The sequence below is a fragment of the Echinops telfairi genome, unplaced genomic scaffold (genome assembly GCF_000313985.2).
Source record: "Echinops telfairi isolate 266 unplaced genomic scaffold, ASM31398v2 ScPeMD7_7424;HRSCAF=8462, whole genome shotgun sequence".
In the NCBI taxonomy this organism is placed as follows: domain Eukaryota; kingdom Metazoa; phylum Chordata; class Mammalia; order Afrosoricida; family Tenrecidae; genus Echinops; species Echinops telfairi.
Window position 1 is genome coordinate 42,709,552 of NW_022111324.1, and position 13,003 is coordinate 42,722,554.

Here is a 13,003-nt window from a genome sequence, read left to right on the forward strand (position 1 = left end):
GGTAGCAGAAAGCCTCGTCTTTCTCCTGCAGAACCACCAGAGGTTTCAAACTGCTGACCTTGCGGTTAGCGGCCCAACGTGCAATCCCTGCATTCCCGGGGCTAAGCAAACTCCACGGAGCAGTTCTACTTGGGCTTACAGAGAGGCTGAATCTCCTTGGAGCCCCTGAATGGTGCAAAGGGTTTGGGCACTAGGCTCCTCGCAGTGCAAGTTGGAGGTTGCCACCGGCCAGAGGCACTTTGGAAGACGCCTGGCAATCTCTGCAGGGATCGATGACCCTCTGACGTCTGGTTCTGGCTGACACGCACGAGGGCTCTGAGTCAGCGTGGCCCCGGTGGGAACCGCTGTAGTTGCTATTCTCTTTAACCGGGATCTGCTACGGTGTAACGGCCTTCTGATTCTGGAACCTTCGTGGAGAAGTAGCAGCCGAATTTACCTTTCCCAAATCCTCAGTTCTCTGCAGTCATAACCCGTTTGTGAACTTCAAGGAAATGTTCTGTGTGCAGGATCGATGACACGTTGATGGGGGAACTACCTCTTGATCCCCACCTAGCTCGCTTGCCTATCATCTCCCATCATTAACACCGGGGTGTAAAATATATTGAAAATGTATGTGTTTCCTTAGAAATCTTGAGTTCAGAGTATGCATACCTATTTCATAAAATAAATCTCATGAATCATTATCTTCCCCCTATCTTCATCGCCTAACATGTTAGTTTCAAAATTAGGACGCTGTAGCATATAAACAAAAAATAAGCCAGGGGGGGCGCGCAGGAAGCTATGTGTGCCCCGCCCCTGAGCTGAATGGAGCGCTCCTCCGGGAGTCTGTGTCTTATTCCTCCATCAGAGGGCGACAGACCCAGAGTGGGCCTGTGATTCCCGCCCTGGCACCAGTCACCTGCTGGCTCTCATTCAATTAAATAGGAACGCCACAGGGAAATCGCTGCTGGCTTAGCAATTTTCCGGACAGACTCAGCGGCTGCCACGGTGTGAGCGGCTGCATGTGCTTGCTCCAGCCGGTTTCATCCAGTGGAAGAAACTGCAGTGTGAAGCCCCCTTGTTCTACTACATGACATGAAGCAAAAATGCATGCCCCAGCCCTCTGGCTCCTGACCCTGCCTGCATAGGAAGAGTTGCAACAATTTGCAATTATACCACTTTCTTTTTAAGCACCAAAAACATAGCTGCTGTGAACATCATCAACCACAAGGAATTCACATCCTTATTGCTTAGTACCTTCTGTGGAAAACATAAAACTCAGTGCCATGGAATTGATTCCCACTCATAGAGCCTAGAGGACAAGGTCGAGTTGCCCTTGTGGACCTCCCCCACTGCAGCTCTTTACAGGAGCCCAAGCCTGCAGCTTTCCTTAACAGAGCAGTTGGTGGTTTCAAACTGCTGACTTGGTAGTTAGCAGCCTAATGCATAACCACTGCATCGCCAGGACCCTGTAGAAAGCAGAGGGAGTGATTATGTAGGACAGTCCCCCGATACCCGAGATGACAATCGAACTTTGCGTAGTTCCAAAGTTACAAGGACACGCAGGCTTAGCAGAGAAAAACGCTGGTTTCAAACATGGGGACATCTTATGCGCTGTGATTTCCAAGTGAAATCTTGCTAAAACAGGGACTGCAGAGTGGGGAAAGAAAGTGCTGTTTTTGTCCATGATTCCTTCAGCATTTATTGGACTCCTACCACATACTCCACAGGAGCCCTGGGGCGTAGTGCACCCCACATGGAGCAGCGATTTGAATCCACCAGCTAGCTGCTCCTTGGAAGAAGGATGAGTTTTCTGTTCTTGCAAAGATTTACAGTCTCAGAAACCTGCAGGGGCAGTTCTATTCTGTCCTATATGGTCGCTATGAGTTGGAATTGACTTGCTGGCAGTGAATTTGGTTTTTCAGTTTGGACTACATACTGTGCATAGAGCTAACAAGAAAACATAGAAAAAATATATAGGCCTCGACCTTTGCCCCCGAATGGCATAAATACAGAGCAGTTTGAAATGTGTCCATGGTGCTTCAGTTTCCAAGAGGAACATTGGGAAGCACACACAAAATCCGTAGAAGATAATGGGACAGAGCCTCGATTTTATTTGTCCCGTGACAGTTGAAAATCACAACACTTAGGAAGATCCCCAAGAAGATTTTGGGATACCTGTGTTTCCCTTAGTCATCATATGTTAATAGGGCAAACAGGACTGAGATATATACACAGAGAAGGAGCCTGAGGTTTCTGAGGAGATTAGGGACCCTCCTGAGAAAGTCCTGATTGAGCTGAGTAGACTTAGGCAGGAGAGCTACGGTGATGGGTATTGAAAAATAAGCAAGGCCATTCTTTCTAAGATGTTTTTCAGGATGCTTTGTGAACAATTCCATCTTTAATAAAGCCACGTCCCTTTGTGGCATGCATCTGGCTTGCTGTGCCGACATTGCCTCCATTTAGAAAACCATTATTGAGATATACTCCATCGGGTGTCTGGTGGAGAATGAAGGGTAGGGAGGAGATGTTAGGTTTGGATTCCAGGTGACTTGAGAGGAAAGGATGACTACAAATTCCACTTGGGATGGTTAAAGGTGAACTCTGTGTGGGAGTCCAAGGAGTCAGTGCTGAGTGGGAATGTTCCTGTTTTTCTGGACGAGAATGGCCAAGATGAAAGCGGACCTTTGAGACATAGAGAACCTTATTTTGATGCTTATGTAGATGAATTTGCTCTGGAAGGTTTTTGTTTGCTTGTTTGCAAAGATAGAATTTCCCCTTAGTCATCTCAGAAAAACCAAACTGAACCCATTGAGTCGGTTTTGCCTTATTGTAAGTCTGTGGGCTACAAAATATCTCTATAGAGTTTTCTTGGCACGGGTATTGACAGAATCAGGTAGGCAGGTCTTGCTTCCACAGCATCACTGGGTGGTTCCAAACTATCAACCTTTAAGTGAGTAGCCGAGAGCAAACCATTGGCCATCCTTAGAATTCTGTACCAGGCACAACTGCCATAAGAAATGAAAAGCATTGTGTTGTTGTTGCTGTTTCCTGAACCTGAGTTCTCTTGCTGATAAAAGAGATTGAATAACTTACTGCAACAAGTCAGATGGTTAGAAAGAATATGAAATACTTGGCAAAGACTAGTGACCATTTTCATCATTAATAGGAAAAGAAGCCCAATAGCTGGGAGCATTTTGTTAGGAAGAAAGACAACGAGTGAGTTTGTAGACTTTTGAGAATGCCTCCTGGAGACAGCCAATGAACAGCAGGACATCCAGGAGAAAAGCCTGAGATGGAGATGGGGACCGGGGTGTCAGTCCTCAGGTTTTATGTATGTGACCATTAAAGCAATAGACTGAAATAAAGGGAACATGCATGGAGCAAGGAGACAAGGGTGCCAACCGAGGTGATTACACCGAGGGCACTAACAACCCCCCCAGGTGATAAAAGGAAGGGAAGGCTTACAAAGAGGCCCAGAGAGGAACATCCTACCATCAAGTTGATTCAGACTCATAGCAACTCTACAGGACAGGGTAGAACTGCCCCCGTGGGTTTCTAAGACTCTAACTCTCTGGGGGAGTATAAAGCCCCTTCTTTCTCCTGTGGAGCCACTGGTGGTTTCAAACTGCTGACCTTGCAGTTAGCAGCCCAATGAGTAACCACGACACCAATGGGGCTCCTCAGTCAGAGAGTTGAGGGAACTCAAAGAGGAAAAAGAACATTCCAAGAGGATGCTACTGATCAATAAGGCATTTAATTAAACAGCCAATATAACTGGATGTCGAGTATAAACCACACTATCTCAAACCCAGAATAACAGGAACAATAAAAGCCAAAACAAATCCACTTTGACCCTGTCAATTTTCACTCATAGTAACACTGTAGGACGGAGTCGAACTTCCCAATGTGATACCAAGTCTGTAATCCTTATGGAAGAACATGGCCATATCTTTCTTCCTCCCTCAGTTAGTGCCAACTGCTGACCTTTCAATCGGCAGCCATGTTTCCACATTATGCTCCTTTGACCTGTAGATAGAGCTGGGAAAACCCAAACCAGACACAATCTCTCCTCTCCTGGAACTTCCATTCCAGTGGGAGGAGATATAAACAAAAAATAGATAGTGAGTGAGTCAGATGGCAAATGAGGACAGGTAATATGATGAATAATAAAGTGATGGAGGCTAATCTAGGTAAGCCAGTGGGAGACTCTCAGATAAAATGACAGATAAGCAAAGATATGAAGGAAGCAAGACAACTAGCCATGCATTTATCAGAGAGGGTGGCATGTTCCAAGGACAGGGGACAGCAGGTTCAAAGGTCCTGAGGTAGGAGCGAATTAGGCATGCTCCAGGTGCAATAAATATACCTCGGTGGTGGTTAAATATTAAGAGATGATACCTGAGGGGTAACCGTGAAGCCAGTTCATATAGATCTCATAGGGCAACCTTCCTAATGCTGCAGCCCTTTCATACAGTTCATACAAGGACAATTATTTTCGTTGCTACTTCATAACTGTAATTTTGTTACTGTTATGAATCAGGTGACCCCTGTGGAAGGGTCGTTTGACCCCCAAAGGGGTTGCGACCTATAGGTTGAGAACCGCTATAATAGGGCATGGTAAGGGTTTTGTCCTTGAGTTGCTAATTTTAGCAAAGGTGAGACACATTCTACCTGTGATTTGAAGGGATTTCTATGGTTGCCATGGTGAGAGTAGACTGGAGAAGAAGCAGAAAGTTCATTTGAAATCTATTACAGTAGACCAGAAAAAGAAATGTCAATGACAAGCGACAAATAATTAAGCAACAGCAGTTTTATCGAAGTGATTATATGCAGGAGCTTTGAAAATTTTCATGAGACATTTCCAATATGTTTTAGTCCCATTTTTCCATAAACTTTAGGAAGCCTCCTCATACATTTTGAAGGCAAAGCTGAACAGACAGATGTAAGAGGCAGAAATGTATCCATCAATGAAGACGTCACATATTTGGCGGAGGATGGTGGGGATGGTAAGGGAAGTTATGAATGCAGTTTAATTGTGATTAATTAAACTCCCCCATATTCTTCACCAACACCATAATTGAAATGGATTAATTCTTCTCTGGTCTTCCTTATCCAGTGTCCAACTTTCATTTGATTATGTGGAAAAGAAAACTATCATGGCTTGGGTCAGGCACACCTGATGAAGAATATTGAAAGTACCACGGAATGCCAGAAGGACAACTAGATGTCTTAGATGAAGTACAGTCAGAATGTTCCTCAGAAGGAAGGGTGGTGAGATTTCATTTCAGGTACTTTGGAGAGATCATGTATCAGAAGAGATCAGTCCTGGGAAAAGGACACCGTGCTTGGTAAAGTAGAAGGAAAACAAAAAGAGGAAGCCCCTCAAAGGAGATGGATTGTCACAGCGACTGCAACAATGAACTCCAACGGAACAACAGTGTGAAGACACTCGGCTGGGCAGTGTTTCTCTCTGTTGGACATAGGGTCACCGTGACTAAGAACTGACTGGATGTGAGAACCTAACAACAATGACAACATTCAACTTTCTAGTAGAGACAGCTGATCTTCCTGTGAATCCAGAGATCAGCAAGGCATCTGGGGTTGGAAATAGCAAGTTGGGCGTCATCAGCAGGAGGCCAATTTGAATTCCTAGGATTAGAGATGTGATGATGCAATCTTAGCTAATAGGAAGAGTTGTTGCCAGTTGCTATGGAGTTAGCTCCAACTCATGGTGACTGTGGCAGTTTCATGTCAACTTGATGGTATCTGTATGAAGCTAGGGGCATAGTCCAACAGGTCAATCAAGTAGCAGCCTGATGACACCTCCTTGGGGCTGTGATCTTTTGTAAAAGGGTGAGAGACACTGGGAACTGCTTCTCTTGGACCCTTTGCTTTCCAAAGTGCTGGGACTCTAAGGTACTGTTGGCATCCTACCATTGTGGTATACTTTCCCATCACGGTAGCCCCCACACAGTAAGCCACCACAGTAGGACAAAGTGTCAGATGAGTGGTAGGTGGGGTTGCTGATGTTATGAAAAGAGCAACCTACCTAGTTCAGAGAATGCCATTATTTTGGTCAATTAGTACAAACACTGGAAACAGTAGTAAGTTATCAGTATTAAGATAGCAGAAGGACATTGGGCCTCTACTCAAGTACTCCCTCAATGTAAGAATACTTTCTTCTATTAAATTGGCATTCTATGATGCTCACCTACCAGACACAACCGCTGAATACAAAGCAGGTGAATAAGCAAATGTGGTGAAGAAAGCTGATGGTGCCAGCTATCAAAAGCTATAGAGTCTGGGGTCTTAAAAGTTTGAAGGTAAACAAGCAGCCATCTAGCTCAGAAGCAACAAAGCCCACATGGAAGGAAACATCAGCCTGTGTGATCATGAGGTGCTCAAGGGATCAGTTATCAGGCATCAAAGAACAAAAAATCATATCATTGTGTGCTCACCTCCATGGTACGATCGCTGAAGACAAATGGGTACATAAGCAAATGTGGCGAAGAAAGCTGATGGTGCCCAGCTATCAAAAGTATAGCATCTGGGGTCTTAACGGGGAGTGTGTAGTGGAGACTCAAAGCCCATTTGTAGGCCACTGGAGATCCCCTTACAGAGGGGTCTCGGGGAGGAGATGAGCCAGTCAGGATGCGATGTAGCAACAATGAAAAATACAACTTTCCTCCAGTTCCTAAATGCTTCCTCCACCCCCCACTATCATGATCTGAATTCTACCTTGCAAGTCTGGCTAGACCAGAGAATGTACACTGGTACAGATAGGAGCTGGAAACACAGGAAATCCAGGGCAGATGATCCCTTCAGGACCAGTGGTGTGAGTGGCGAAACAGGGAGGGTAGAGGGAGAGTGGGTTGGAAAGAGCGAACCGATGACAAGGATCTACATGTGACCTTCTCCCTGGGGGATGGACGACAGAAAAGTGGGTGAAGGGAGACATCGGACAGGGCAAGATATGACAAAATAATAATTTATAAATTATCAAGGGCTCATGAGGGAGGGGGGAGTAGGGAGGGAGGGGCAAAAATGAGGACCTGATGCCAGGGGCTTAAGTGGAGAGCAAATGTTTTGAGAATGATGAGGGCAATGAATGTACAAATGTTATTTACACAATTGATGTGTGTATGGATTGTGATAAAAGTTGAATGAGCCCCTAATAAAATGATTTTAAAAAAAAAGAACTTTTCTTTGATTAGTTCTTTCCATACCTTCTCTTTCTTGGTGTTTTCTTTTCTTTCCCCCTCCTCAAATTTTACTTATTAAAAGAATTATATGAGCAGTTTTGTGTAGATTCTTGATTGAAGACAACCCAAAGCTATAAATAGGTGAAAATGTTCTGTGCTTTTATTTTATTAATATCCACTCAAAGAAATGAAAGTCCAATATACTTACCAATACCCCATTAGTCTGTGGGCTATAAAGAGGAGCTATTTACAGACTCACAAAATGCACAAGACATTGCCATGAAGTTCTAATACAAAACTTTCATTGTATGACTTTATTAAAAGCCAGGCACCAAAATATCTACTTGAGTGGTGAAAAATTTATCAAATTAAAGTGCTTATTTATGTCCTTCAGAATATAAGCACATAGGTGATTAGCTGATTTTTTAAAATGTTGATATTTGGCATTGTGTATACTCTCAAGAAATAATCTGCATTACAATATTAGTTGATGTGATACCTATTTTCTGTAGAAATATTTAAAATACTTAATATGCACCATGAAATAAATGAAAAACCTGTCTGCAGACAATGCATAAGAGGTCATTGGGCCTCTCCTGTTTTGCACTTCCCTGAAAAATCAATTCTTTTTATTAAGTCGCAGAAGAAAAATAACGTTGATATCTATAAACTTAGCTAATCATAACAACTCCATGAGTGCTGTTTAATATCTCCATTATGAAACTGGGGAGACTGAGGCACAGAGGGTAAGTGGTCACTTTTTCAAGGTCGCACAGCTGGTCGGAGGCAGATCAGGATTTGCAGCCATGCAGAGCAGTTCCAGGGCTTGAGAAGTGACGTGGTAGGACATCTCCAAAGAGCTTGTTTGTCAGTACACCCAACGCCGACTCCCTCTGAGCTGGCTGAAGTACAGTGACTATTGGACAGCATCGGCTGTTAATCTACATGACAGTAGACCATCTCATCTTTCCAAGGTGGGTTTGAACTGCTGGCTTTGGGTTAGCTGCTCAATGCTTTACCCACTGCACTTACAGGGCTCTTTAAATTGTCTATAGTTATTAGGGAAATTTAGAAGTACCAGTTTGATTGGATTTGTAACTTTCTAATTTTAAATGTATACTATCAAGTCTTTCAGTCTCTAGCCTACAATGTAGTTTGCAGTGTTGAGTTAAACACAAATGTTATGATAGTCTGTTCCTGCCACGTAGGTCAGGTGAGTGTCTCCTTGTGTGAGCAGTGACAGTGAGTACTAGGTAAGGATTTGGGGGCAAAGGCATGTTCTGTTGGTGGGCACTGCCCACCAGTGTGAACAAAAGAATGGAGTTTTGGAAGTATGCAATGGTTGTAAGTGGAATAAGAATGACTCTCAGAAATGCGACTGCCTTCAGAGGGAACCTAAGTGTCTGTCCCCCTTGCTGATGACAGTACCTTGAATTGCTAACCTGGTTTTGATTGAAGGTTCTGTTCAATCCCTAAACCTGGAGCTCCTGATGTTCTGTTGTAAAATTGTAACCTGCCTTGGACCCTCACACTCACTTTCATGTTTTCAGTAAAGAACAATTTATTTGGCCAACAGCTGCTAATCCACACCAGCTAAAGTGGTATAAACCTGCTGACATTCCATCCAAATTTCAACCAAGTAGTAAGGCTATTGCATACATAAAAATAGGTAGGGCTGTTATATAACAATATCGAAACAGAATATAGATATGACTACATTATACTCGTGTATTATAGTATACATATATATACTAAAATAGAATGTACATACATATTGAAAATATATGTATAACATTATATGTAAGTATAACATAGATATATCTTTTATATAAGGATCCCTGGCGGTGCAAGGGTTAAATACTTAAACGCCCAGGTCTTTGGTGCCTGCAGAGACTAAAGGCAGTTCTAGTCTGTCCAACAGGGTCTCTGTAAGTTCGCTTGGGTTCTTCTGGTATATCACTCATGTTATTCTTCCCTCTCCTCTTTAGGGACACCTTTGGAGATTTCTTATCTCCCCTGAGAATGTTGTTTACTCACGTTAAGTATATATTAAAGAAGTATGATTCTAGCACCCCAACTTCCCAACTCCCCTAACCACAAACAACTAAAAATACTACCCAATTCCATTTCTCTCATGTAAGCGTTGACCCATGGTGACCCATGTATCACAGAGTAAACTGTTTGATATGATTTCTTTGTTGTTCTCCTTACAGGTTAGATTGGCAGGCCTTTCTTCCACTGTCACTGTTCGTTGAGTGCACACTGTTTGAAACACCTAGTGACCTTTAACTGGACCAAGTCCACTGTTGTTTAGTTCACAATAACTCATAGCAACGCTAGAGGACAGAATAGTATAGGTTTCCAAGACTGTATATAATTTTTAAAATATATATAATTAATTATTTTTATTTATTTGTTTTAAAACAGTTTCATTGACACATAATCCATGTATCACACAAGTGATTAGTGCAATCATATTAAGAAGAGTTGTACAATGATTACCACAATCAGTTTCAGAACATTTTTTTCTTTCTTGTGGGATGTACATCGTTATGGTAGTTTTCACCTGTGGAATGACGTGTGTTCAAAGCATCAACCCAACTGTTTCCTTGTGCAAGAAGTGAGAGTGAGCACTAAGAAAGGATATGGGGGGAAGGGCACTTTCTGTGGTCTCCAGTCATCTGTTAGTGAGCATGGCTGAGCAATGTGAACACGAGGCTGGAATTTTGATAGCCTACTGGGTTATCAGCCCAATGCTTAACCTACAATGCCACTAGGGCTCCTTTAAGCTCCAAGTAAATGCCAACTGACGTGAATAAATAAATGAAAGACAAATCAGTTAGGTATGCAGGAAACAACATAATGCCATAATACCAACTGTGAAAACGTGTACTTATCTCTTGCCATAGGATGTCTGAAAAGTGAATGGAGGGGATGCTGTGATTTAACCAGTAAATGCACATTGCTGCCGCTGCTAGCTGTGTAGGAACAGAGCTTCTGTCCAGTGAAAACAATATCAAAGCCTATGCATTGGAGAAAAAGAGTTCAGACTGATATTTTCTCTAAAGCTGGGTGCAAAGGTTAGCTGTTGAAAGTAAAAATATTTTCCAAAATCTGTTAAGAGTCTGAGTATTTACTGTAGCTGGTTGAATATTCTGTTTGAATATTTACCAACAAAGACACAGTAAATGAAAAAGAAATGTCCACAAGTATTTTAAGTAAACTATATACAAAAAAAATGAGTTTTGTACACAAATGAGACAATACGTATTTTTCCACACAGACTTCTGAGAAAAGAGGGCCTGCCCACAGCATAGGAAGAGAATCAGGCTACTCTTTTCACGGTGAAATGTAAGCCGCGGTGGTTCTCCGTGGCTCCTACCCCAGACAACTTACAAGGCCAGCCATATGTTCCTTCTCTAGTAACCTCGAGGAACAAGAGATGCTGGAATGTGCGCCGAATGCTGTCATTTCGTTTTTTTGCACAGTGGAGAAGCAAAGGTAACAATGATCACATCTCTTTTTTTTAAGTTGGTTTTTTCTTCCTGTGGAAGTGTTAATGCTTGGTCAAAGAAATTTGAATAAAAAGGGAGGGTGTTTGAACCAGCAAGTTTGGGCCTGTTGCATTTCCTGTAGAACGGATTTGCATCTGTACCAGCTGGAAGTCATTTGCATGAGGTGTGCTGTAGAAAAAGAATGGGCCACTTGGGTGAATTTGCCTTCCTCATTTACCCCCTTCCTTGCCTCCTCTCTGACTCTTACAGGAGTCTTTATTTTTGTTGCCGCTGTGGTTGCTGGGACACACATTAGTGAGCATTCAGGAAATCAAGATGTCCTAGGAAAGGAAAGCCATTCTATGCATAGTTTGAAACCCCAGGGAGCTAGGTGGTGCCTCCTTCCAATTTCCCAGCCCTCATGGCCACGGACGAGTGGACTCTAAAAAATTCTTGGAAAAATAGGATGAAAAGAAAATGGCTTTTATGCCACACATTTTTGAAGCATCCCCTCAGACTATTCTTCAGTATCATTTAATCCATGCAATTAAGTTTTCATTAGTTCCCACTCTGTACATATCATTCCATTCACCCAGAGACTTCTAAGTAACATGTTAAAGGCACAGGTCTTGTCTTATTGGACATGAGAATCTAATTGCAGAAGCAGGCCAGAAGAATTTAAGTGATATGACACGCTAATTTAGATTAAGTAATCATCTGATATGAATGAAGAGAGCGGGAAAGTATATAAGAATTAGACCCAGAGAAGCAGGAGTTTGAGTTGTAGATCTGGTTTTTGTTTTAATTTTGTTTGTTTGCTTGTCTACGTGCTAGTTTTGATAAAAACACGTATGTGAACTTTGCATAGTGCAGTGGCTCAGAGATTGATCACATCTCCATCTTGTCTCTGTCAGCTGCCCGACCCAAGTGTTTCCCTTCAGCACAGCTCTTGCTTCTGAAAAAGGAGTTGTGAGGAGTAAACAATATTGGTACTAAGTACAGAACTTGGAAAACAATGATCTATTGTTTGTTTTATTAAATATTAGACAAAGCACATTCCTGGGATTTTTGCATACACAAATCACACTAATACCTAACTTACTTGGCGGTTGTGACTGTCAGAGAGAAGGGGAAGGGAGTCAAAGGTTTTTGAGAAAAATATGTGTAAGGAGATATATAGATATATATGTATATATATATAGTTAATGAGGGCAGTAAGACATCATATGTGAGTGTGTGTATACATATATATGTATGTGCATGTATATATGTATGTCTATATACTCCCAAACCCACTGCCACCAAGTCCATTCTGACTCACAGTGACCCTTGTTGGTTCTGAGACCGTATGTCTTCATAGTTGCCGATAAGCTTATCTTTGTCCAGAAGAACAACTGGTGGATTTGAACCACCCGGACCTTGTGGTCAGTAGCTCAACACGTACCCACAGTGCCATCACACACATGTAAGCAAGCGTCTATTATTAAATTTGAAAAGTTGGAAAATTAGAATAAGAGAAGAATATTTCAAAATGTTGAAATAGAAACATACCGAGAGAGGAAGGAGGCTATAGTGAATGACTCTCTCACAGTTTTACAGAAGTGAAACCAACGCTTGCAGAGAGGTCTAACTCGCTCAAGGTCACTCATCAGTAACTGGATTAAATCAGGAAGTCATCTACCTCTGAACCATTGCTCAATATTGAGAAAACAGATGGAGCAACACTAGGTCCCAGAGCCAAGGTTCCATCAAGCTCCGGTCTCCAAAATGTCAATCTTCCTTCAAAAGGACCTGAAGTAGGAAACTTCATCACTGTAACAACAAGGAACATGAGCCTTGGCAGTTTTTACAAAGTGACCCAAAATCTCAACCTGTGTGAGGTGGGATCAGGGTTTGAATGGAATTCTTCCTGAGTTCAAAGTTCACGCTCAGCTAACTACACCCCTTCTTCCAGCTAAAACATATTTTGTGACAACCCCCTCATCATATAGATAGGTGAACTTACTCTTCTTTGCTTCATCTAGCTTGTCCTTGGCCCTTTTTTCGGCCTGCAGGAGCTGGTGGATCCCTTGAGATTGGCTGGTCATAGCTCCTGCTCCAAGCCAAATGATCTCCGTGAGGTCTGGACAGAGCTAAGAACCTGCTGCGAACCACATTCCTCAGACTGTTGTGTCAACGTGGAATTCTAAACACAGCTGTTTGCTATGAACTGAAGATTGGGCCAGATAGCTGGGTCCCAAGAAAACCTAAGAGTGAAATCCAGAAAAACAAGTTATGTTAATATGAGGAACTGATCATTTCAACCAACTTCAGTTTTTGCATTTG

General features: G+C 42.5%; 1 protein-coding gene across 1 annotated transcript in view; it reads right to left on the reverse strand.

Moving 5' to 3' along the window:
* ATP6V1G3 (ATPase H+ transporting V1 subunit G3) overlaps nucleotides 1–12,770 on the reverse strand; it is a 15,118-nt gene extending 2,348 nt beyond the window's left edge. The window contains exon 1 of the mRNA XM_004700072.2: nucleotides 12,684–12,770. Coding sequence (XP_004700129.2) covers nucleotides 12,684–12,765 — 82 coding nt within the window. The 5' untranslated portion in view covers nucleotides 12,766–12,770. The remainder of the gene's footprint in view (nucleotides 1–12,683) is intronic.
* Nucleotides 12,771–13,003: the final 233 nt, after the last annotated feature.